This window comes from Thunnus maccoyii, chromosome 18 (genome assembly GCF_910596095.1).
Source record: "Thunnus maccoyii chromosome 18, fThuMac1.1, whole genome shotgun sequence".
Taxonomy (NCBI): domain Eukaryota; kingdom Metazoa; phylum Chordata; class Actinopteri; order Scombriformes; family Scombridae; genus Thunnus; species Thunnus maccoyii.
In genome coordinates, this window is record NC_056550.1 from 13149397 (window position 1) to 13177191 (window position 27795).

At 41.1% G+C, this 27795-nt stretch overlaps 1 protein-coding gene across 1 annotated transcript in view; it reads left to right on the plus strand.

The window, feature by feature from the left end:
• The first annotated feature begins 280 nt into the window (after positions 1-280).
• LOC121883750 (Na(+)/H(+) exchange regulatory cofactor NHE-RF2) overlaps positions 281-27795 on the plus strand; it is a 30929-nt gene continuing 3414 nt past the window's right edge. Inside the window, exons 1-3 of the mRNA XM_042392221.1 lie at positions 281-1550; positions 2592-2885; positions 22635-22856. Of these exons, the coding sequence (XP_042248155.1) occupies positions 1344-1550; positions 2592-2885; positions 22635-22856 (723 nt within the window). The 5' untranslated portion in view covers positions 281-1343. The remainder of the gene's footprint in view (positions 1551-2591; positions 2886-22634; positions 22857-27795) is intronic.

Genomic DNA, 27795 nt, shown 5'->3' on the forward strand with positions numbered 1-27795 from the left:
GGGTGTACCACTGAACAGTCCTGCAAAAAACAGCTACTACCTTTGTGAATGCTCTTACTTTACCTTGCGGTGGAAAATGTGATAAGTTTAATGTGGTATTGTGTAAGTTTTGACTCCACATGGAATTGACCTGCGTATTTAGACTCATGAGAGTTCAAAAAAAGAAGCGGTACATACCTTCATCAAGGCAGACGAGATAGCATACTACAACTTCCAGTGAAAACTCAAATAAATGTAGCCATGTGACCACATTGAAGTGGTCAGCTGATTTTCAGCTGCAGTCTAATTGAAGCGTTCCTATGCAGCAAACTAAGACCATTTTAGCCATAAGTGGGCCTTTCTTACTTTTGTTTGTTTTATTTTAAGTCTCAGTAACCCAGTTTACGGTCAATTGAGAAAATGAGGGAGAAAAGAAGGAGGACTGTTTTTCAGACCAGGACAAAGCAACCCTGAACTAATGATTCGATTAGGCTAATATTTCCAGTGAATTTTAATTTACTCAAGGTCCGGAAAACCGCGGACAGGCATCAGGTTTAAACTGGTTTAAACCTCTAATGAATGTTAAATCTCTGTCATTTGAGAGAAGCTGACCATTTCCTGCTGCGCGTGTAGCCTAATCCTCAACTATACTTTCATGGGCTATACTAGCATACTGTATATCTAAATGTGGGCGTATTTGGAAACATCATCCCAACATCAGTTGAGGACATTGTCCAAACATCATTTTTTGCCACATAGGGGCGGTATTGTATTATTTTGAATCCTCTGGTCTTTCCCCTTAATATTTCAGTTCCCTCACAGAAACAAACAGGTAGCCGGATAGAAGGAGGTGGTGCTGTTGCGCACAAGGCGCTGACCCTGCGCAAGCTGCAGTATAACTGAATGCACATTCTCCGACCGCTTGTTATGGATAAATATCGAGGGAGAGGTGAGCGCCTGGTGATCTATTCGACTTTTACAAGTCTGCACTAACAGTAATGATGCTCTGTTGGAGGCTGTGAAGACTCTGCACCGCATCTGTTTTGGAGTCGCCAGCAGTGCGCTTCAGCTTGTACACAGGACACACGATCTATTGGACTGGTCGCATTGTTTTCATAAAGTTTAGCATCACTGCCTTTTTGCATGCATATTTCTTACAGTGGGATTTCTTATTTTCAAATGCATTTGGATTTGTTTGGCTTGTATTTTCGCTCGGATATGGTGGAAAGCGTGCGTATCGGGCAGATATGTTTTTGCTCCGTGGAAGTTTAGCCCTGCGCCTGCTCTCCTAAACTCCCCATATCTGCATTTTAATTATCATACTTCAGCTGAACACTGCAGAGGGTTTAAACGACAGGGGGGAAATGGCCAGCGAGCGGAAACCACGGCTTTGTATCATGACAAAAGGGGACAACGGGTATGGATTTCACTTGCATGGCGAGAAAGGGAAGAGCGGACAATTGATCCGCAAAGTGGAGCATGGCTCCCCTGCAGAAGCGTCGGGGTTGTGCGCCGGGGACCGTGTGATTGCAGTGAATGGTGTAAACGTGGAGAAAGAGACACACCACCAGGCAAGTAGATTCTCGTTCATATTTAAAGTTACAGGACGAGTGTTAGCTGCAGGAGTACATCAACTGGACACACTGGCTGCGCTGCATGCATCAGTCCTGACACTGGTACGGGACGGTTTGTATAACTATCAGGCCTGCCGGGCAACCAGTTGAAACTTTCTTGGTCTATGTTTTCTTTCACTGACAGTTTGTCCACATGCACTCACCTGTTGCTTTTAACCTATTTAAAACTTATCTTCACATATTCACGTCTCTCACTGATGTTTCAAGTGAAAATCAGCAAGTCACCTCTGAATGTTTACACGTTAGGTACTTTAAATGCTTAGAAATATCTATATAGCCTCAGTCAGTCAATGTAAAATGCATTATTGACTAAGTGTATCCACCTCTGTTTGCATGAGGCCTTGTTTCATTTCCAAGGACGCCTGTCTAAGATGCTCCGTGACTTGGCTAGTGTTCAGATGGAGACAGCAGGCTCAGATAATCATTTTCCCAAGCACACAGACACAGAGGAACATCAGCACCACCTACCATTGTGTACTTTGTGTATTAGGGTCCTCTCTGTAACCTTGTTGCAACAGAGATTAAAACAAAACCTGTCTAATTGTGCTCAGCTGCTTGTGTTGTCAGATAATGTCACAATCTATCCATTTGTATCTTAATTGTTAGAAAGTCTTTCATTTTAAAAAAAAAAAAGTCTCTAGATTTTTTCACAAAATTATGTAAATGAATGATGTGAATGATTGATTCAGAGCATGTTTTGGACTCTACCCCTCATAAGATATCTGAATAATGCAACTTAAATATAATCAAAACAGTTGTCATCCTCTTGGATATAAAGCCTTATATTTTCATCAGTGTTTCTATACAGTCACTGATGTGATGGGACTCTTCTTTTGTAGATGTTATGTAGTCTGTAGTTCACAGATTGAGATTTTATTGTGCATTTTTGCTTATTTTTCAGGATTATTTTATTACTTTTCTAAGGAAATGACCACTAAATTACAACCAAGTGTCATTCCATCCTGTCCCCTTCCACAGGTGGTGCAGCGGATCAAGGCTGTGGACAACGAGACCAGGTTGCTGGTGGTGGACCATGAGACACATGAAAGTCTGCGCAGCCTTCGCCTCACGGCAACAGAGGAGATGGCCATCATTGGGACCGGGCCTCCTTCCTCCTCCTCTCCTCAAGTGTCTCCTTCCCCTACTCCGCCTTCAGTCCCATCCTCCCCCAGCAAGAAGCAGGAGAACGGCTCGGTGTCCAAGCAGCCGGTGGCACTGAGCGGCCAGGTGCAGAAGCCCACCAGGAGGTCACCATCAAAGGCTGCAAAGAAGGTAAACTGACCCCCCCCAACCAGGGCAGGACACGTGGGATTAAGAATAATAACATCAATATTGTTACAGTCATGATCATCTCCATTTGTTTTCAACTTATCATCATCATGTGCACTCTTGCACGCTTCCAACAGTGTGGTTCTCTGTAATGCTTTTGTTGGTAAAAACAATTGCACAGAAAAGCATGTGATCCCTAAAAGGGAATCAACATGTGAATTTGTAAGGAGAATTGATCTTTTAAAGCAATAGTTTGACATTTTGGGACATACGCTCATGCACTTTCTTGCTGAGAGTCACCTAAGCTCAGACATGCTTTCACCCCAGACTTGTTTTGTCAGTTTAAAGCTTCCAGATGTTGTGTTAGGGGTCAAAGAGGACTAGAAAGGTCAGAGGGCGGGACCGGTCAGAAGTTAGAAATCTGGCAAGGGACAACACAGTGACTCTTCTGCAGAACAGGAAATTCATGGAAATCATAAAAACAAATCTATGAATAAGGACTACTGGCTATGAGATTTTTTGAATGCCTTTGTCCCATAGATCATGCATTGTGAAATGATATTCTAGAGGGAATAGTTTTACAGGCCATTCACATCTCATCTTCCTGTGTTTATTTTTATGCATATTGTAATAGCTAGGGGTCTGTGCTGAATTGCATAATGCAAAATAGACATTTGATACATTTTTGTTTCAATTTTTTTTAATTCACTGTTTGATTATTCCATGTTGACATGGAAAACAGGATGTGTTTCCGCTCTGTCTCTGTCTCCCCTGGAACCCAGAGATCTGATCATCTTTGGTTTCACATGGTCCCTATCAGCGAGACGAGGCCGCTAAACTTCTGCTGTATGCATTTACACAACATGTGTTTCCACTTAGGGTCGCCCTGCCAATATGTGAACGGCACTCAGGCACTATTTTCTACAAGAGCAGTGACAAGGCCAATCAGTTAAATCTCAAATGTGTGTGTGTGTGTGTGTGTGTGTGTGTGTGTGTCTTTGTTCAGCTCTGGCTTTGTGACCTGTGGGGAGAACTCGCAGTGGTTGGTGGGGTCGGATTGGCCCTAGCTAGGCTAAGGAAATGTTTAGAGGTTTCTCGTTTCTCTCTTTCTCGCAGACTTTAATCGTTTCTAATGAAAGAATGGAAAGAAAGGATGAGCCAAAAAGGCTTTAGCAGTTCAAAATGAAAAGCAGGAAAAATTGGAGGAAAATGTCCAAGCTGCTGTTTTAGGTAAGACTGAGAGTTTTCACTTCAGTCACTCTCTGCTGATGGACATTTAACTTAATGGACTTAAGGGATTCATGCTTTGTTCATCACCACAATTGCTGCTGAAGAAGGAGCAAACATTTATTTCCCATCTGGTCCAGAGCATTTAAAACCTTCCTCTTTCACTCACTTGGTTGAACAGCGATGTGATTCAGTTGCTGACCTCACTTTTTCAGTCTGTAAATGATTGGAAGTTTCTCTTTCCTTTAGCATCTCAAAGGAAGCTGTTCCACCACAGATATGCAGTCTCAGTGTTGACACTGCGCGCTGATACAGCATGTTATGTCTTGTGTGTAGTAGTCAGTAGTCCATGTGTTTGGCAAGGAGCTCTGGCAATCAACACAGTATAATTACCACAACAAAAGCAGTAGGGAAACAATCGCTGAACTATTGTAGCTAAAAAAATATAGATTCATTGCTTGTCTTTCACAGCTGTAATAGTCGCCTCAGTTGGTCATGAGATGTCATTTTGTTCTTTTTATTCTGATCAACAGCAGAGAGAAACTGCTGAGAGCAGCGGATTTCTTTTCATATTTTAAAGCAGGAGAAAAAGAATGAGGGAAGCAGCAGGCAGCAAGCAGCAGTTGGACCGAGGAAACCCAAAACTGAGCAGCCAATAACAACCTAGTAGACTTGTTGGAAGGAGGTTCAGGAAGTGGGCCCCCCTCACTGGGGCAGGGGAGGGGGAGAAAGCAAAAGTTGTGGATGATGTGATGCTTGACACTGCTTGTACACGTGCCAGTACGTCAGTGTGTGTGCAAATGGGGTTTTGCCTTTGTAACTGTATGTTTTCAGCAGTAAGGATGCTAAAGATTGTATAATAGTCTGTAAACATTCGACCAGCAGATCGACAGATAATAGGACAAAGTGAGCTGCATAGCATGGTTCACACTGTTGTTATTTTGTGTGTTTTTGCTTCCATTTCATTTTACTTTGAGCAGATTAGATTTGAAGATTGAATGTAACTATAGTGGGAAGATGAGGACCATGTTTAAGTGTTTCAACAGTAGAATTATAGCAATGGATTCAAAAGCAAAAGCTTGAGAACGTCTGGAGTTTTACCATTTGTTTTCTTCCCTCCTCACCTCTCCTCTGCTCTCTATATTTCGGTGACTGTAGTTGGTTAAAACTTTCAAAGCAACAGGATTATTTGCAGCTACAGATGTCAGTCAAAAGCTCTTAAGGACACAAAACACAGACTCTACACACACATGTAGTATGTTCATGGTCACAGCAGAAACATGGATAACATGAACCTTTTCTGTAACTATAATCACTTGCACATTTACCCAGTAAATATCCCCACTAGGGGTTTTGTGTGTGTGTTTGTGTGTGTGTGTTCCCCAGGTTACATGACACTGCCTGTATTTTTCCTCTGTTTTATGGCCACTCATCCCCCAGGTTTCTTTTTTGTTGCATTCCTCTCATGTTTACTTTCCTCTTGATTTGTGATACAGACAGGAGAGTCTGCTGAGCGACAGACTCACTGCTCCTGTGTGTCTGTGCTTGTGTCCATATACAGTATATAGTCTACATAGATACATAGGTTGTGTATCTATACCCTCCATCTTCGTAATGCATTTCTGACTCAATAGATAGAAATGTTAACTCAATTTCTAACTCAGTTCATTATCTTCTTTTAATACTTTTTTTTCATTTTTTGACCTTATTAAAACCCAACAAGTAGGAAAGTATTGAAGTGATAATTCCATTATTTGCCACAAACTATGCTTGAACATTTGATGAAGATGACGTTACTTATGTTTGGGGACATTAGACCCAAGAGAGGTCTAACTCCCAGTTTGAGCTCTTATTAACAAACTTATAAAACTGTTATGAAACTCCAATAACAGAAATCCAAATAAAGTTATTTGTTATTTAGGAGACAGTTCTGTGTAAACAGTACTGTCACAGATACAGAGCATATGAAAATCCATGGTATCTGTGCTTAACCATGTTTTACAGCTGAGCATCTCTGAGATGCCAAAACAAAGTAATTTGTCATTTGCTATAGAGTACTTCTAAAATATGTCATAATCAAAATCATGTTTATAAGAAATTCTCATAAAATTTGGAAAATTCATGAAGTATCAAGCTGATAAAACAATGTAACAGTGTTTTGGAGCGTTGAAAGACTCCCTAGACAGGGCGCCCCAGTAGCCTGCTGGTTAAGATGCACACATAGCCACAACATCTGCAGTTTAATTCAACCCAAGGGGCTTTGTTTTATGTCACATCTCTCTCTCTCTACCCACGTGTCCCGTCTCTCTGCACTTTCAGCTTTCAAATAAAGGTAAAAAAAAATACTAGAAAAAAAAATCTTTAAAAAAATTGCCTGACTATGGTTGTGTAAGTGACTTTCTGGAGGAATAGCGTGTAAATCAGTGCACTTTAACCTTGAAAATTATAACAGAACTTGTATTATATTTAGTGTAACATTAAACATGTGTATTCTGTATTACTACTAGTATGTCATAGTTAAGTGTAAAATTTTATAGTTTATTGAAATGATAATCCAAGTAAAGTTAACTGGGCCAAATAAAACAGACCTGAACTGAGCCACAGTTTGCAGTCCATCTCTCTGTGATAAGATTAGAGGAAGTTGTATTAAATTGAGACATGAGCTTAGTTCAGTCACTTCTCTCCAACAATTTTCATTCACTTTCTTAAATCATTCGCTCACAAGGCATGAAAGTGGCCAGCAGACTACAGCAAACACAAATAACAGGAATGATGATTGATGCTTAAGTCTGTCTGTGCCAGTTTGAGATGCTTCAAGGAGAAGAACGTTATGACTCTGGCTTGAGATGTATCGTCTTACCTCGAGACACACATGAGGTGTCAGTGCTCTGCCTCTGCGCTTGTCTTTCTCCCTTTTGCGCACACACACACACACAGACACACACACACACACATACACACACCAAGGTGTGTCTTGTGGATGTGTCATTGTCACTAAAGCTGTAGATAAAGTGTAAGGTGTCACTTTCTAACCTGGACCTTTTTATAACTTGCAAACACACACACACACACACACACACACACACACACACTCTCACACACGCTCATACACACACTCATACACATACATAAACCTATTGTGAAATGAAAAGAGTGATGACTAGATATTCTGCCATGTGGACAATTTTACCTAAGTCTCCCACAGAATTTACATCAGAATTTGCATCTCTCCATTTTCATTGCATGTTTGTATTAATTCACTTCCGTGTTGGGTTTTTTGTGCACACATCTTTACACAAACTGAACTTTGTGCAACATTCAAGCGGTACCATTATCTGCACGTCAATTTAGCATCTTCTCTACATGTGAGGAGCCAGAAAACAAAATCTAAATTAATGTGTAACACAAATATGTGTTTTCCTGAACTTGAACCACAGACTTAATTAAAATTAGGAGTCAGAGCCTTACAGATTTATAAAAAAAAGAACAAATAATCTGCATACTCTCAAATAGTCAAGCCACTTAGGCATACATCAATTCTGATTCACCGCTATGCCAAGCAGACAAACAGAGACTGGAGAAGTCAGCATATATTTCTCCACAAACATGTTCCTGGCTCAAAGGTGCTGCATTTTAGGGGAGATGTTGATTCTGGTGCTCTCCTGCAGCTCTCTGACCTCTCCTTGGCCTGCTTTTCCCCTCTCAGTTTGTGGCAAGACCTCCGCCACACACAGACATATTGTGGGCCCCTTGTTGTTCTTTCCAGTCCTGCTGCACTCCTGATTGGTAACACCAAGCTTGTTAGGAAATACTCAGAAAGTCGTTGCTATGGTAACAATGGTCAGCATCAGAATTGCCATGCTGGAAAGATACAGTTGCACATTTTGGCAAAGTTAAGGGCTGTTATAAAGAGTGAGAGGAAGGGATGAAGAGGCAAAGAGAAAATGGAAGAGATGGAGTGTGGAGAACACACACTGTCTTTAATTAGATTTTTTTTCCCAAGGTTATTTCCCATAGCGTTGGAGCTTAGAAACTCAGTCAGGCACAAATCAACATGAAACAGTTGTTGTAGTCCAGACGGGTGGGGGTCAGACGATTGACCCGACTACTAGCATACAGACTTACATGTGAACAGCACCTTGTTGTAATAAACTTCCCCTCAACATGTGTAGGATTTGCAGAGGCTTGGTCATCTGCTCTCTATAGAGCACACACACACACACACACATCTGTTAAAACAGTTGGAGAGGAGAGTGTGTGTATCTGTGGTTGAGGTCTGTGTGTGCATGCACATTTTTGCATGGTCAAAAGCTTTGTGTGACACATGATTCATAACATATTGTGTTTTTTAGTTTGGTTTATATTTAAGGGCACATGTGCATATTTGTGCATGTGTGTCACAGGTGGTGAAGCCTCTGACTAACCATCTAAACACCAGCAGAGACTAAACAAGACAAACATGGGGAAGAAGCACACAAGAGATTCCTAACAGTTTTCACAACATCTTCCTACAGAGAACTTCTGTAAATACTTACACATGTGCATCTTTAGGCTCGGTACATTTTAAGAGATGTGATTGTGGTATCACAGTGAAAGCGTGAGAAAAGCATGGACAGAGAGCACAATGTTTAACGGTCAGGGGTTGAGGTCATGGGGTCAGGATTGAATAAACACATATAGTAACATCCCTTTTTTTCTGACCTGTCTCAAGTTTTCCACCGTCTGTTTGCAGATGTAAAACTGTCATGACAAGGCAAATGGCTCTAATTTATTGTGTGGTATATTATTCTTTAAATGCTCTCTTGGTTTGTGGTCTATGTGCCCCTGCTACCAAAACAGGATCATCTCTGGTTTATAACAGTACAAGATGAAATGGCAGCTCAGGCTCCCTGATTCTATAGAGCCACATCTCTGTTCTGTTCCCTGGCTCAGTTTCTCATTTTGCCTATAATAATAATAGGGAAAAAAGATGTTGTCTGTCGCCTCTAATATAACAACACACGGCACAGTGCAAGTTGTCTGGAGGTAGTCAGCACTTCAGCCTGTGTGATCATCTGTGCACAATTTTTGTCTGCCACCCAGACGTAAGAGGTGAACAAATGTGAGGTTGTTTCTTGTGGCTTTGAGAAAACGGGGCGTTTGAGGTTGTGTACGCTACAAACAGTAGCAGTACAGTCGACATTGATGTGGGAGCATGGAAACAATGTCAGAAATCCTCCTCAGTTCTCTCTTTCTGGCAAAGAAGAGGCATTTAATTAGTTTAAGCTTTATTTAACCTGGCTCATCAACCAACATTCACCCAATATTCACTTCAACAACATGTGAGAGTGGTTAAAGTGAGTATTTATTAAGAGCAACCTATCCCTGTAAGACACCAGATGAAAATATGAGTTTTCACACATTTGATTTTTAAGTGACTGTGCATTGGTGAGAGCGAGTGAGTGTGCAATTCTTTTTGCTAACATCTGGAGCTGGTGTTCAAGACCTCCTCCCCCCTCCTTTGAATACCAACTGCGTTACATCAAGATGCAAAGGTCTGGATTCTGTGTGTGTGTGTGTGAGAGAGAGAGAGAGAGAGAGAGAGAGAGAGAGAGAGAGAGAGAGAGAGAGTTAACCAAATTCCTGGAGTAAAAACATGGCCTGTAGGATGTGGAAGGGTCACAAGTGGGGAACGGGTGTGTGTGTGCGTCTGGGGAATTAAAGAGCAGAAAGGGTGGAATTTCGTAAGGTGGGTAATGCAGGAGAGACATGCACAACTGAGTGTATTGTATGAAAAGTGTGTGGGTGTGTGAGTGTGAGAGTGAACACAGCTGTGTGTCTCCGCGTATTATATCTATCTCCCTGTGCAGAGCTGATAATAAAGTAAATAAAGATGCTGCCCTCGTTAACCCAGAAAACGATGAAGTCACAGTGTCATGGATTAAGTTGAAATACTTGTAAAATAACAAAGAACACCATGATCTCAAGTGATCACCCGAATCATAATTATATAGAATATGAAGCTGAACTCTTCATATCCACAAATTGCTTCTATAGCAATTAAGAAGCTTGACCCAAATCCTCAGCATTATATATAGATTGCACTACTTTTGTAAAACCTTTACTGGGTCAGAATGTGGGAATACAAGCCTGTCACCTCCTGCTGTCTTTGAAACTTCCGGGACTGATGTCTGAAATCCTTTTTTTGAACCCCTTACACTGGTATTTTGTCAGTTTCTTTCCGATTTCCCAATAAACGATTTTTGTTGCAGAAACATAGATTTGCTCTGCTTCTGTATCTCTGTTTTCTTAATCTCATCTATTAACTATCAGTTGTTGGATGTGAGAATATCAGTGGAGCGTAGGTCGGCTGTGACCAGGCCGAGGATCGATCAATGTGCTGCCCACACACAGCGCTGCCAACAAAGAGAGAGAGAGAAAAAAGAGAATCAAATATTGTAAAGACAGAGAACTCAGGAGGAAGGCAGTAAGAAATTCTCCATCGCTCTACCCCATCACTGCTGCTTTAGAAGTCCTTAAAAGCAATGAAGAGAGCTTTGTACCGAATGTCTTGCTATTGTTATCTGTGATCTATCATTTGACAAGCAGCAGCACACTCAACATCAGCCTCGCTGTCACAACTGTGCTGTTTCACAGGTTTAACCACAGTGGTGCTGAGATGTTATTCCCACTCTCCCACTCACCCATGTTCAGTCCCTTCACATATTCAGTTGTATCTTCGTAGCTGCATGCACAGCTGTGAGCCAGCGTACATTCCCACACATTGATCCACGCAGTGCTCACACAAACCTTGAAAAAAAACACACTCAGGCATTTGTTTTCTAATGTCTCACTGGCCTTGTTCTTGGATTAGATTCTGCTGTCACAAATCGGTACCTTGGATCGGTTTAATTGCAGCCTTCCTTTGCTCTGTTTGTGGGAGTCGAGTAGATGCGATGTAGGAGAGGATTTGTATCCTTATGGATGAACTGAGAATTCGATATGTGCTTGAGTAACATTTGACAAACAAGAAGGGGAGATTTAGTTTATGTGTGTGAGGTGAATATCCATTAAAGTATGAGAGACGATGTGACATTGCAGACAGGAATCTCTTCTAATTGATTCATTATGCTTTGGAAAGTTGGAGACAGAAATCTTAGCGATCTATTTATCTTGCTATTTTTATACATATCTGCTGTCTCTTGCACACACACACACACATAGAATTACATAAAGCTTTGGGCTGGTGTCATCTACAGTATGAGGCCCAGAGTATGTTTGTGTCTGCGTGCTGTCACATATACAGTGGGGCCCAGTCTGTTTAAATACATATAAGCTTGCAACTAATCATTATTTTCACCATAAATTCATCTGCTGACTGTTTCCTGGATTAAATGGATAGTCCTTTGGTTAAAAATGTTCATCGTAGTACACCCAAAGTCCGAGGTGGAGTCTTCAAATGTCTTGTTTTGTCCAACCAACGGTCCAAAACCTGAAGATTTGAAAATAGATCATTTTTGACATTTTCACTCAAAAAAACGAATCTATTAGCCTACTTGTTACGCATATCATATGCACACATTTCTTGCCTTGGTTCTTAGCCCAACCGAGGGCTCAAAGACCGTTACTGATATCAATATGCAACATTAGATTTGAATTGTGACCAAGATGACCTCAAAAATTTGTTCGGCATTTCTGTACTACAATTTTTCACTACTTATCGGTTGACATATACACTGATTCCAGTGTATCTGCAATATGCTTGTATCTGCGGATATATCAGCCCAGCCAATTTATCATTCTAGCTTGAATTTCTTAAGAAATATACACACAAACACAACCACCGCCTAATACTCCTCAGATTCTTTGCTTCTATTGCTTTCCTCTCTGTCTCTCTCTCTTAGTCCTAACCAAGTGACGAGGAATATCTGCCACGCACTGATAACAGGGGTGTGGACACATAAACACACACTCATTACATCATCAACATCAACTGCACTACCATCACACAAGTAAAAAACATAGACAGAGAGAGAAACTGACAAGAATTTGATTTTTTTAAACATTTAAAAGAATCTACAAATCTAAAGATAGATTGAAACGACCAAAGACAAGACTAGAATAATCACCTTTAAAAACTAACTCCTCTCATCTGTGACACACACACACACACACACACACACACACACATACACAAACACACATACACAAACACACATAGCAGCACTTAACTGCTGAATATATCAGCATCGCCAGCAGCAGCCCACACAATTTAAATTGACATTTAAATGCAAATTGGCATAAATGTTGTCTTCTGCAGCCACTTCACTCCTCACTCTCCACTCAAAGATAAGAGAGGAGGGAGAGAAAATAAGAGAGAGTGAAAGGGTTAAAGAATTTGGGCTCAGGAAGACATGAAATGCCACGACATGGAGGGTGGATGGGTGAAGCAGCAGTAAAATAGGAGATTAAGGAAGAATGAAGTGTAGGAAAATAGTAAGAGACGGATGGAAAAAATGTATGAGGGGGGTTTAATCCACCTGTGGGTTTGTCTTCTTTCCTCTCTCTCTGTCTCCTTGTCTTTATACTTCCACTAACATCCATTATTATACAGTAGGCTGAAATAATGGCTGATAACCAGTCATTGTGGTGAGTAGAAGAGTCATTGTAGATGTACAGTAGGTGAGTGATGTGGACACAGATATTGAGTATCATTTTGGACAGTTTGTTTGTCCTCATCAGTGCTTTTGATCATTTTCCTTCTGCATTTTCCACAAGCCTCTGTAGCATGAAATAGGTCCATGAAAATTGAATCAACTTCATACAGCAGGTTCTCATGGAAACTAAAGCTCTCTCACAGAATGGCTGTAATTGCATGACATGTAAGTACACTTGTGTTGCATGTTGCCAAAGCACTAGAATAAATGTGAGATACACTTCCGTGTACTAAATATAAAATACAGCATATACTGTAATTAGAAGACAGGATGATACACAGACTGTAGATTCATTTCAGTGGGAGAGAAGTTAATAATGAGCTAAAATTATTGTCCAATGTAGTCTTAAATATAGTTGTTTCAGGTTTAAACTTACTACAAACAGTTAGCTTAAGCATAGGTTGTCTCATTTTTGTAGCTAAATCAGGCAAAAACACTGTTATGTGCAAAATACTATATGGAATAAATGTGTGATCTGTAGAAAAGCTTGGGTTCATTTTGTTGGTGCAGTATGTTGTGCAGATCCCTTGATATATTGCAACAATACTTTTTTTCTCTCACAGATTTCAAACATGGCCTGTTTAGAGCAGCAGCTGACCTGTTAACAGCCAGAGCCCAGAGATGAGATTAATGTGACTGGCAGTGGTACCATTAAGGAATAACAGCAGTGTTTCTCTACACTGTTATTTACATTACTCCTGCTCAAAGGAGAGCATTCAGTTCATGTAGCTAATGGGATAATAGGGTGAAAAATACCAGCAGTGGGTGACAGCGTACTTTAGCTCTGCAAGCATTGATCAGAAAACTTCTACGTACATGTACAGTATGTTTTTACAAGTTTCATTGCTGAGTGTCATAATAAAGTAGTAGTTTCTCCCCCCATATTTCATCACTATTGCCTAGTCTTTGACACAGCAAGTGTGGGTTTGGGTCACTCAGTCAAAATATCTTCATTTTTGGATTTTGTACTTCAGCAGTTGTTGTCTTTGAATCCCCAAGGGACAGATAAGCCTTGACAAGCCTTGTCTAAGTGTGTGGGGTATGAGTCTTGCAATGTCTGCTATGACTTTCATAATTTTCTCAAAGGACAGAAACATGATTATTTCAATATATCTTATTTTTGGCATCACCAAGGCTCATTGTTTTTAGCTGTCAAATGTTGGGAAATTGAGAGAAAAGTGATTATTTCCTGTACAAGACAGACTTTTTTTTTTCCAGCATGAAGTGACACTTCAGAGGGTTGCAGAGAGGCAGAATGCAATTGTCTCCACATCAAAGCTCCTCTGTGCTAATTTTTTTATTTAAGTCAAGCTGAGAGACTTCATATCATATCCATCACGCTGTTATCTGTGCTCAGTGACAGTTCAGCCTCAAGCCATGACACACTCAACAATACGTTTGCAGCTAATTGCGGTGGCAACACTCTGTTTCAGCCCCTCAGCTTCTCAGTCAGCCCGACAGCTGAGCTGCAGGCACCTTCAGCAGGTGTTAAATGACCACAGATATCAACATCAATTTCTGCTTCATCAGATATTTAGGTCAGCATGACAGACCTGTCTCGACATTACAGTGTAATTGCAGACTAATAAATGGCTTTTTGTTCTCTCGTTAGCTGTGTTCATAGTTCACATAGTTAACGCAAGGAGATGGTTACAATTTCTTCTGGATTTAGCCCAGTGACATAACATTTTGTTTCCCCTCTATCTTCCATGTTTGCACTTTCTAGGAAAAGAGGAATGCTGCCATTTAAAGAACAATATGAGCATATAGAGGTTGCTCTCTAACCTGTATAGTTTCTTCTACCTTTTTATTTTGAGATTACACTAAATTTAATCCTCTAAATTTATGTTAAAGATGTAATCCTTAAGATTTCAGTCCTGGCTGATTTGGTGACAATCATGGTTACTGAAGTGCACTTTAATACTACAGCAAACACTCTTTCAATAGCTACTCTGTCAGAAATACAATAACTGGTATGTCTGTTAACAGCACAGCCAAATAATCTCAAGTTTAACTGCAGTGTGATTTCATGCTGCACATAGTTTTAAGTGCTTTTCCACACACAATATAGTTGGTCACCTTGCTTAGAAGTTGGAGGTGTGCAGCCATTCACCAGTAAGCTGCAGCTCTTAATCTCCCAGCTCACTGTGGCTGCAACTTCTTGTTGCAATACTCGATTGCAAAAAATTTTTAAAAATTTTTTAAAAATGCTGAAAATGACTGTCATCTTTTTTTTGCAGAGGTATTTTGGATGTCAGCGCTAAACCAATGTGAGAATGCATTATGAATCCTGTGACTGCTTCACAATTAAAAGCCACCCCGTGTTTCACCAGTTAAACAGATACATTCAATTTGCATTAGCGGTAACTTAATACAAGTCTGATACAGCTGTGGGAGAATGAACAGTAAACAGTGAGGCTGATATCAGTGAGGTAAAATCAGAAACAGTAACGCTGAATCAAATGATGCATCATTTTCACTGAATCTCTTCTGCGTGAGAAGGCAACTTGAATCCAAGCCAGGAATAGCGGATTCTGCCACTAACTACCAAAGCTATAGAGAAAGGGAAGTACGGAGTATAAATGCATCGAATAGCTAGCTATCAGAAAACATAAAAACCATCAAATCTTGAACCTGCGATATCAATCAGCCCAGAATTGTTGCATAGAGTTCAATTAGTTGTCGTGATGAATTCTGTAGATCCGATTCTTTTTAGCCGAGCACGGTATGACAACCTGATCCATGACTAATACAGCATATCAAACTGATCATGTTGCTCCTCGTCTCCTGCTCCTTACATTATCCTTTCATCTTTTTTTTTCCAGTAGGTGCATTATCTCACATTTTCGCACATTCCACTGTAACACTTCTCTTTCTCTTTCACTCTCTGCTGAGTTGTGATCTCTAGCATCACTTTAACAGCGGGTACCGCACGTAACACACGCGGACACACTGCAGCAGAGCAGGGCTCTTTGGAAACAGATCTCAGCGGGCCTGCGCTGGTAGAACAACACTGGACACACAAGCACACACAGCCACCCTGTGTATCCCAGAGCTGTTATGCAATACACCACAACACCAGTGGGAAAAACTGTTGGTTAATGAGATCTTGGGCCAATCCGCTTGTTCTCATGTTCTCTCTGTATCTCTGCTTTTCTTCCTGTCTTTCACATGCTGTGCATCATCTCCTTCTCTGCTTGCCCTATTTTTCTCTTTATCTTCCTTCATACTTCTCTCTTCCATTGCTCACTCCTGTCACTTTTTTTTTCCCCTATCCCCTTTCCTTCATTTTCATTTTTACAAGCTTCAAATCCCTCTCTGCTTTTCTCCAGCCGTCTGTCATTTCCTTTCTCTCTTACTCCAGTCCCACTCCACTCGCTTTCGGGCCCACTGTGATCTGGCCAGATCTACTCTTTTCCTTTCGGATTGTGCAACACTTGCAGCAGCTGCATGTGGGCTGTCAGAATGTCTGAGACACCGCATTCTTAATTTGGTAAAGAACTTATAAAGGATTTTTGAAAAGCACTTCTGAAAGGCTCTAAAGTCTGTGCGTCACACAGTCACACAGGCACAGAACATGTGTCAGGACACACAGAACTCTACAAAAGATTTAAATCTGCATGAAATCGACGGTATGCATATATGTGTTTTTCTCACCTAGTTCTGAAAACTCTGAAAAGTTACCCCACATGTCTAAGCCGGCTCTGACAGACGGATCTAGCTAGACTGGTTCCACTGCTGTCTCCATGGTAACCGGTTGTCAACCATGACATCAGCAGTAGTCCCATGTGCTGCTGTTGTTTGTCAACAACATTTCCATTCATTGCTAAGTTTTTAATTAGATTGTGTAGATATCATAGATAAACACTGACTCTCTTTAGGCTGACAGCCAGCAGGCATTACTGCTGCTTCCAGGAAATGTTCACTTGTGGATATTACAGTCATCTTGTCATGCAAAGATGTATTGTTTTAGTTTTTCTTTGAACCCTGCAGCCTGCACAGCATCTCAAGATACTGACATGTTTGACGTCTCCCTTGATTCAAAACTTAGAAACATAGAGAATTCAGTATTGACATCAGAATTTTGATGCATCAGATACTAATGACATTGTAAAAATTAGACGCACATTGTCGCTTTTAGCAGCTAATTGTTTCACTTTACAGGAATACACCAGAACGTATCCTCTAAACTTGGTTTGACATTTTTATTGCATTAGAAGTCAAAGATTAGAGGCTTATGGTCATTTTTAGATAGCAAACCTAGTTGGAAACCTGGCTGCCTAGCACACTAGAATTTTTCCAAGCTGAGAAACAACATTAACAAACTGGGATGCAGTTTTTAGGTCATGGAAGAACTCTGACCGAGTTTTGGAAAGTCATAAAAATATAGATCAGGGCCATGGAACAAAAACTGACAAATGCAGATTGGATTTTCCTTCAGTTGCATGAGAGAAAATCTAAATGGTTTGACACAATGCTTTTTTGTTTAACTAACTAACTAGTTTCCCATTCCTTTAGTAAGTTTACATGCTTGTTGTAAGGTCTTCTTTTACTTTACGGATTACTTGAGTTCAGTAGATGCACCCAGAATTGTAGTGTTTCTGGTCGAGCTCATAAGATATGACATGTTGGCACTCTAAGCAAACCAAACTCAACAGGAAAAACTGCGTACCTTTGACTCAGGCCTCAAAGGAAACTTGACCTCTTGATTTGTTAGAATGAGGATATTAAGTTTACGATAATACCCAATGGGCAGCGTGCAAGTGAGAGCATTGTTGACAAAATGCCTTACATACACACATACACACTGGATGTAAAGGATGACTCCATCTGCGTTTTTTTGCGGGTTGATGAAATGGAAACGCCCACTCAGCCGTCAGCAAAAAGCGGTAGCGTGGGTTAGAGGAACAGGGACAGACAGCTGCTGAGTGCCGGAAGCTCTGGAGGAGAGAGCTGGGAGCAGAGCCGGAGCTTTGGGACAAATAACACCCGCGAGTCACACCAGATTCTGCTCTGATCCAGAGCCATTCACTGTCAGGAGGAGAGCTCAGAATTGTTTTTTTGGGCTTGAGAAAATAGCATTTTGACACTAAAACATACGTACTTCGACAGAAATTTGAATTTTCAGATTTGAATACATACTGAACACTAGTGAGAAGCTACAGAAAGATATAAAAAACTAAAAAAAAAAAAAAAAAATAATGGACCTGCCCTTTAAAGTTTCTTTTTAGCAACTGGGGGACAAACATATGCACACACTTACATGCATGCATGCCCAAACACAATTAATTGTGTTGTGGGACAAGAGTGAGCCAATGATCCTTGGCTGTGAAAGGGTTAAGAGCAGTCATGATCCATCCATTGCAGTAGGCCATCACTGAATTATTCAACAAGCTGCGATCTAGTTTCATCAACTGCCAATGTCACTGCCAGCGGTCGCATTCAGAGGGAAATATACACATGCGTCTGCGTGCACAGATACAGTACACACAAATTAAACATGCAAACTGGTATGTCGTCATTCTCAGTCTTTCACCACATAAACCTCAAACTTGCTCTATTCACAGATACAGTCACAAACACTGCTCAATGTACTTTATGATAAAAAAGAAATTTTGACCTCTTTATTTTCTACATTAATGGCTGCCTGATGACAAATCAGTTTCACACATAAAAAAAAACATTTAAGTGTCTCCTGAACTGTATCATCCCACCACATTAAGGGTTCAATCTCTGATCCAATCACCATAATGTCAAACACAGCATATAGCACAACCTGCTGTAGGTTCATAGACAGATATTTTAAGAGCAGAGAGGAACACTCGACTGCAACTAATTGTAGGCAGCAGTAAAACAGGGGTGTTTTTTTCAGTTGTGATCAGTCAGAGACAGGAATTAACCATTTATAGCAAATGGTCAATAGCCAATAAAAGCCAAAAAATTAAACTTTGTAATAGTGCTAAAGGTCAAGTTTAGGGATCACCAAAGTCAGTGGAATTGATCCGCTGGGGATTATGAATTAAAATTCCATGGCAGGCTATCCAATAGTTGTTTAGATACTTCTGTGTTGACCAAAGAGGTGGACTGGCTGACAGACTGATATCACCATCCCAAGAGTCAAAGCTTCTGCTCCTGTACAAAACCTGTGGAGTTTCATGTTGTACCATATTAAGCAACAAAAAAGTTGCAGTCTAATTTTGAATGTAATCAAAATTGCATAATCTATATACAGAGTCAAACACAAGTCTTGTGTGTATAGGGCACTCTCCCCCACAGACTAACAGAAACAAAGGCTGATTGTGGCAGGAAGCTAAAGGAATTCATGGGAGGCACTTGTCCCTTTGACAGTACATCCTCTCAGTGCACCACAGTCACAACGCCCAGTCAGTACATCTGTGTGTTTGTATGTGTTAAACTCTATAATGTTCTGCAGTGGGCGTGAAATATTCCATATTATTTTCCTGATTTTTATTGAATTTTCCATGTGAACTTGTTTTGAGCTGCGCTGCAGTTACATTCATGCGACTGGAACAAAACATGGTTTCTGTGTTTTCCCAGCAGTTCCAACTGCTTCTCCTCCCATGCAGCGTTCCCGCTTCGAAATGAAAAATGTCCAATGCTGATAACCGACAGCTTTCCTGATGACAAGCTAGTATGCTGACAAAGAGGGAAAACATTACATCTCATTTTTCACCCTCCCATCAAAATATTTTTCACAAAAACCCTGAAGTTTTCAGCACCCACAGTTCAAACAAACACGGTGACCGCATTTCATTTGGTGGCGTCTCAGTTCGGAGAGGTTGTGTAGTAACCTCAGCTCTCTTTGGCTGTCACTTTTTCAAACCTTGAGTCTCTATTGTTTACCGTTTAACCCACCAACACACAAATAACACATCTGTATCAATCCCCCACCAACAATGATGAATGTGCTTCGACACGGCGCAGAAACACACACAGAGTCATGTTGTCACCCTCCATCACTAAGCTCGTACAAGATCAAACCTACAGCACAAACAAACCAAATCAAAAGTCAGCCATGAACGACACAGAGTTTAAGAGATGGCACAGGCCCCATGGGGTGATTAGTGGGGTGCGGACAGGCATTGAGAGGCAGTCGGAGGTTAGATTGGCAGACACTTGCGTCTCCCCCGCATAATAACTCCCAGCTGTGCTGCTCACACTATTTATCTTAGAGGAGTTCCACTACGAACTCTTTTCCTCCCTGTCGTCTCATACTGAAAAGTTCTGCAGTCTTAATTTTCTGTCTCTCTGTTTGTCTGTTTATCAGTCTGCTGATAGGTTTCTGTATCCTCTTCAGTTGCTCTGTGCTGTTTTTTTTTTTCTTGAACTCTTTCTCAATCCTCTCGCTGCATCTAATTTTCTATCCCTCCCACGCACTTTCTCCGTCCTTGCTTATTCCCTTCCTCCTCTCCCTCTTTTCTGCCATTTTTCTCCTTTGCCCAGATCCCAGGATGCTAATACATTTGATTTTATATTCATATGTTTGCTCTCCCTTGGAAGATCCACCCCTGCTGCCCAACCCAGGCACTTCCTCCCCAGCCAGGGGAAAGAGGATCTTGAGAAATTCATGAAAGTTGAACAAGTCTTAATTATTCTGTTGTTACTCCAGGTCTAGCCGGGTGACCCCCCTACCTCTCCCCCCTTCTCTCTCTCCCCCTCTCTCTCTCTCTCCCTCTCTCTCTCTCTCCCTCTCTCTCTCTCTCTCTCTCTCTCTCTCTCTCTCTCTCTCTCCCTCTCTCTCTCTCTCCCTCCTTCTCAGGGCAACCTGCCCAGATCACTGCTACCCTGAAGAATTTGGTGCCTGAAATGAAATTATACGTTGCCATCTGTGTTATGTTTTTACAGTCGAGGGATAAAATGGGAGGCACTGTTGTGGTGTTCAAGGCTCATTCATAATTTCTAAGTTGCCATAATCGCACAGGAAGTTGAAGGGGAGATAGAGTTCAGGGAAATAAATGATAAGTTTAAAAAAGTCCTCTGTCTTTCTGTCAGAATAGCTCATCAACCATCTTCCCTCTATAGTACCTTTCTTTCTCTCTTTCTTTCTCTCTCTCTTTCTCTCTCTCTCGCTCTCTCACCCTGCCCACATACTCCATATATATTTTTAGCAGGCACAAGCTGGACTGTTATGGCAGCTTCACATATGCAGTGGAAACAATAGACTTCTCCAGTTGTGTAATATGTTTTGCAGATCAGTCCTGTGTATGCTCTCAGTGTGTGTACGGTATGTGGACTTGCATTCACTGGCTCCCAGTAGGTCACCCAACACCCAGTTTACCTGTCTGTTACCTCACTGCTAATATCAGCTGAGGTTACGGAGCTGGCCAACAGCTATCATCCCTCTCACTGCACATTGTTTTCCCCGGTGTGTAGGTGGTAAATCAGTGTGATCACACTGTAGCGCTCAAGGCACAATTATACAGTTTCTATAAATGTCTTCACCCATGCTGTTAGAGCTGTTGGTGATATGCTGCAAATGGACAGTTACGCTCCAAAATGAAATATACTCTATAATATGTGACACCTACAGTGTTCTTGGACCGAATGACAGCACAAAATAACAACATAGAGAAAGGAAGAGAAAGGAGTGCACAGTGAACTCACATTTCTCTGTTTTGCCTTTAGGCTAACCTATTGTTGCTAACTTTGGGCTAATGAGCTAACCCCATTCACTTTTCCAGCATTTGGGGAAACAACAGACCTGACTTTTTAGCATTTATTAACTGTTACACTTTAGTCTGTACTGTACATTTACTGCCAGACTGAAAAATCATCGCTAACCTTTTCCTCTACTCCGCTCGCATCCACCGTCACTTTCCTGCCGCTCTTTACGACTCGCTACGCAAACATACTAAGCAAAGCCCTATTCCTAGCTACCGATATTTAGCGTTATTTTTGGCATTAAAAAAATATCTTTTGGCCTGGCAGGGGTTCATTGATATTATTACACGAGAAATGCTGATTCAGTAGACATTCAGTACGTTCAGTAAACACTCAGTAAACGTTTAGTACAGTTAGACCCAGCAGTCTCTATTAGGTTGGGCGAGTTCAAAGCTGTGAAAATAACGGTCTGTCCCTCCCACCGCAGGAAATAATGGATTAATCCTGGGAAGTTATTGATGTAACACTTCTCTCCTTATGAAAGTAACACAGAGATTATTCAACCAATGAGAATTTAGTTGGACGAGAGCATATCGACCAACTAATCGACCAGTTGACCAGGAGACAGCCCTAAATAAATCAACAAAAGATTTAAGTAATCTTTCCAAAACTATTTTATCACATTCATGGTAGAATATTTCAAGTCTGATTTTGTAAAATTGCATCTTTATACAACACAAGAATTATTATCATCAGTGAGTGATACTGTACCCACAAGGTTCTGTATAAAATATTCGCCCTGCAGGCTTGATTGAAAGGTTGTTGTTATAAATGATCATAGTGACTCAGCTATGTTTTTTAGTCACCTGTCTCTTGAAATGGTCACATGCCCTGCAGAAGGTAGCATGTCATTTTGATTTGCCCTGTCCCTCCACACATGCTGCACCATTTAAAACCTCTTTTATGGGCTTTTAAGCAATTTAAATGCCTATTTTTCTAGCGTATCTTCTCTATTAACCAAGCTCCTACTGAGAAGGATCCAGACACCAAAATAATAAGAAAATGATCTTGATAGGAAAAATGTACCGTATAGACTTTTTACCCTGACTAATCATTTACTGTATTACAATTTGAGATGCTAACACACAAATTAAACTCAATGGCACTTATTAAAAGAGAAAAACATACTTCTTTCACTGTCTTCCAGGAGACTCTCGCCCAGACTGAAGCCCAGACCCAATCCCAGTCACGGCTCCATGTTGACCCATCCGTGCTTGTTCCACGTCTGTGCCACCTGGTGCGGTCTGAGATAGGCTACGGCTTCAACCTCCACAGTGATCGGTCTCGGCCCGGACAGTACATCCGCTCCCTGGACCCAGGATCACCTGCAGACCACGCCGGGCTCCGCCCACAAGACAGGCTCATTGAGGTAAGGAAGGTGGAGGATGAACAACTGACAATATAATGTAATCCAATACAAAAGTCCTGCAGTAAATCGCTGTAAAGCTAGTCAATTTAAGTTTTAGATGACACTGTCAGCGAGGTGTTATCGTATTAGACTGCATTAGCTTGTCTCTAGCAGTGAGGAGTGTTTTTATGTACATGCTTAATGAAATGTTAAAGTGATCAGGGAGAGCCTCCACAGCAGTTGTGATAAGCTGAAGGTACTGTCAAACACAAAATAGCGAGTGAGTATTGAGTGAGTGTTTTCATGCATATATACACTCGGTCAACACGGCAGACTGGAAAGAGGAATGAGGAGATGAGGAAAATGTGCACACGCTAATGAGGTGATCACTGATAAATGAGTTAGTAAGAATAAAGCTCTCTGAAGGAAAGAAAAAGTACCATGATTGACTGGTTGTGAGAAAATTCCTTTTGAGGACTTCGAGTCTTGTGACCCTGCATCTTGCCACTTTGGAGTAACACGTATGTGTGTGTTTATGCACACTGTGTGTGGGTTTGTCCGTATCTTTATAGATATGCATGTCACTGTGTGCCTACTCACCTGATTTTGCACATGTGCCCACATTTCCACACAACCATCCAATCCATTAACTCCATATAAACCTATATGTACTCGTAGAGATGCTTCTCTTGAGCATTTACTCCACTGCACACCAACACACGGTGCTGCCTACCCCTTTTCCAGGGAAAGCAGCTGCTGGCTGCTCACAACATCACCATGAGTCAACAGATTTCTTCATTTAGGGTTTTGCATCAGAACATTTATTTTCATTTAATTTATCTGATCGTGTTTATATATACACAAAATAAGTATGTGATACAGAGGGAGACCACCTGAATGCGACAGCTTGTTTGAGACAAACTAAAGCTGTGTGCACTTTTTTTGTGTGTGTGTTTGCCAAATTTCTTTATCACTCAGATTTTTACAGCTGTCCCCAGTGTAATTAAAAAAGCAGGAGTCACACTTGTGTCTGCTATGGGGTGCCTGTTTCTAAGGATAACAGGATCTGAGGCCTGGACTCAATCTTTACTGTGTGTCAGACTATAGAGAGAGAAGAGGCCGGTCGCAGGGGAGAAAAGAATCAGTCTGATCGCAGGGGCTGACAGGAGGAGAGACGTGGGGGAGGAGGGAAGGAGGAGTGTGTGTATATGTATGTCTCTTCTTATAAAGCACTGACAGAGACAGACACGTGTGCAGTGGATGTAAGATAAAGACAGTAGCAGAGAGCGAATATGCAGAAACTTTGGAATTCAGATAATATTTCTGTCGCACACAACCCCACGTACATTTAAGTGGCAGTCACATAAAAGTTGAAGGTCATTCAAATCTTCAAAATGGTAGACGAAATTGGTAGTGAAGGGATATAATGTCAGGTCATCTCTCTGATGTGAATGTGTGTAATGTGTGCTGAAAAAGAGCATGGGGGTTCAGTCAACTTTCCCCTCCCATCATCATCATTTTTCTAGCAGTTTTTCATTTAAGTTTACTCACACAGTATTCACCCTTCATTCCCATGAACTTTGCCCTCACTGGCTGTTCATCAGGGTCCAGACCAGACTCCAGAGCAGGCCTAACAGGACTCCAATTGGGTCTGATAAAAAGGTTAAACAAAGTACATTTAGAAGGGTCAAAAACATACTAGTGGTTGTGTGCATGTAGTGGACATCATTCCCTGAGTTTTTGATTGATTTCTTACCCTCCAGGCAGCTATTAGTTCATGACAAAATGTCAGCAGGGCCTGTTTTGAAAATGTCTCTTTGCTGGTGCTTTCAAGAATTCTCCAATTTCTAACTGATCTGTGAAAACACAATATATTCACAAGATATTTTGTGATTAAAGAGAGGGTTGTTCAGCAGCCAGACTCTCGGGTCTTTGCTGGTAGAGCTTCCAGAGACTGGGAGAAATTACAAAAGCGAAGAATTGTTCACTATAGTGGTAAAGTGCTTAATGGTAAAGTGCTGCATTTACACACTCTCAAACACTGATGGCAGCTAAGTACCTTGCAAAGTTGCTGGCCTGACCATTGGGAGCAATTTGGGGTTCAGTGTCTTTCCCAAAGACACTTGGACATGTGGAAAGAAGGAGCTGGGGATGATTTTAAGTCTGTGGTTTTCATAGTGAACTGAATGGAAGCCAGTATCAGCCTGGAGGGTAGAAAACATGTCTAAACTTTGGAAAATAGTTTACAGTAATATAAACTAATACACAATATGTAGTCAATGGACAAAAATATGGAAAACCATCAGTATGATATGAAGTAAAAGTCTGTAAGATACAAAATGTTGCAGACTTGGCATCAGAAGCAACTGATGTCCTGATGCTCCACTGCAACATTAGATGGCTGGTGAGAGCGTGTGGGAACATCCTGTAGCAGGTCACTGATGGCAGTAACAGTCAGTCACCTCCCTTCATCGCTCCATGGAGAGATAAAATGAGAAGTACACACACTAATATATACATGCACACACACAAATGAAGTTAGAAGGTAGTCCAGGTCAGTGTCAGGACAAGTTCAGTTCAAATAAAGGAGCTTTATTGGTTTAATGTACATGTGCACAAACTGAATTGAATATAAATTACATAGTCATTAATAAAATATATTAAGATAATAGTTTGTTTAGTTGTTCCTAATGGACATAATGTGTATTATTTGCTGTAATGTATTTTTTATGGATCTCTGGTAAATCTGGTTGCAGTTCTCAGTGTGTTCCTTTTGTTCAGACCTTAAAAATCTGAGCCCATGTTGGGTTTGTTGGCTGCTGTGTGTGTGTGTGTGTGTGTGTGTGTGTGTGTGTGTGTGTGTGCACGCGCTGATAATTGCAACAATGCGTCAAGACAGCGCTTGTGTTATCTGTCAGCAGCTTGTTACAGAGGTGAACAACCATGACAGATCTCCCTCTTGTCTGTCTCTCGCTGTCTTCTTCTCTCACTATGCCCCATTACACTGGAGGTGTATCAGCAGCTCGCACGGTAAAAGGCTATGATGAGAGCTCAGCTTTCTGACGATGTTTGGCAGAAGCACTGACACCGGTGAATGCCTCATCAGCCTCTCTGCTCTGCCTGAGCTCAACCGTGCGTACTCTGAACCTCTCATAAACATGAGTGTAAAAGACACACTGTGCTTTTGAAAGAGGACACAAACACACAACGCTTGTTTTTCCAATGGTACTAATGTCATGATAGCCTACATTAAAGTATTACAGTGATTTGACCCCAGCATGATGATCAGTTGAGACTCTCACTCTCCCACATGCATCACAAAACACACACTTAATCCTACGCTGTTGTTTAACACAGACTCGCCATTTTCAATATTTCAGGCCCAAAACACTGGAGACAACCTTACAAAGGCAACTCAGAAATTTGGTTTATCTAATGTTGGTCAGGCAAGGATCAATAGACATTTATGTAGGGACACTGTCAATGAACAAAGATTAAAATTATTTTCTAGGCACATATATCCTGTATCAACCAAAATATGGTTGACAGGAGCTGTTTTTTGCTGACACTTCACCACAAAATTCTTTCCACTGGAAAAAAGACATGACAGCTGTTCTTGGAACATCAAATGTCCTTTTTTTAAATTCAAATTTCATTAAATTATCTACTAAAACCAGTTTCTGAATTGATTTGAGGCAACACATAGGCCGTGCTGTTGCAGAATCATGTGTTATCTGTACCAGCTTGTTTAACAATGCTCTGGAGTTTCAGCAGGCTACAGTTCATGTCATCATGCAAATCAACTCTCACAGTTAGCTGCATGGTCCAATTTCCAGCCACTGAACTCTCAGTATTAGACAAAAATCTCAAAGTGAAAACTGAGCTTTGGAGACCTATGAGTTAAAAATCCCACACGTCATATTCAAAGATGTGCAGATGCATATGAAAATAGTTTGTTTTGATCAATCCAAGGTTAGTCTGTGACTGCTCTTACACACACACAGACTCACATACAAACCTCATCAAAGTACACCAGTGAACTTCAGGTGACTGGACTCCTCTATGACTTTGATGAGACATACAAACACTCTACTATCAAGAGGTTTCCCAAGGAAGAGTCCCATGGGAAACTGGCTTCTGTAGTGTTCTGCCAGCATGTATTAATTAGCCCAGTGGGCAGAGAACAGAGTGTATTGTCATGTGTGGGATGGACTGTTAATGACGAGCTGTGAAACATGACACAACACCTGTTGTTTGGCTGAATACAAAGATGCTAAGATGCTTGCTCTCTCTGAATCAAACTGTCTGTCTCACCGACTGACTGATGATCTGTCTGTTTTTTTCTGTCCGTCATGAGTCCTGGGAAGAACAGATTTGAGATTTCTTTTTGTGAAGGAGAAGAGAGGAGAAGGGAGGAGCTGTTCACTTCACATGTGTTGATCCCACTCTTAATTTTTCCTCCAGCTCCTTTACAATGTTACCTTCCTTCCACTCTATCTCTCTCTTGATCTAGTTTTCCCTTCCTTTCTTCCCTGAAAGACCCATAAAGTCTGTCTCAATGCACATATTTCTTATTTTCTTCATTTGTCTCTCCCCATCTTCTTATCCCTCTTGTCATGAGCAGTGAATTTCAAACAAATTCCCCCTCAGGACACTGACACCTGAAACCCGCACTATAGCCGGAGCCCAGGAGAGCCATCAATAATTGATTGTGTTCCAACACTAACTTGGCGTGGTGCGAAGCTACCTGCCTCAGAGAAGCCCAGGTCTAGACAAAACAGAGGCCTCCAAATGCACACAGCATCTAGATAAGAGCAAGCAGTAACAAGCTATTGTGTTTCATCAGCTAGGTGTGGAAGCCAGGGACAATATTGTCACATAGATGTCAGTCATATGCACACACGTTATGATTCTGGCCCTCTGTTTTGCTGTTTCTGGTCCTATAAATGATGTCTGATCG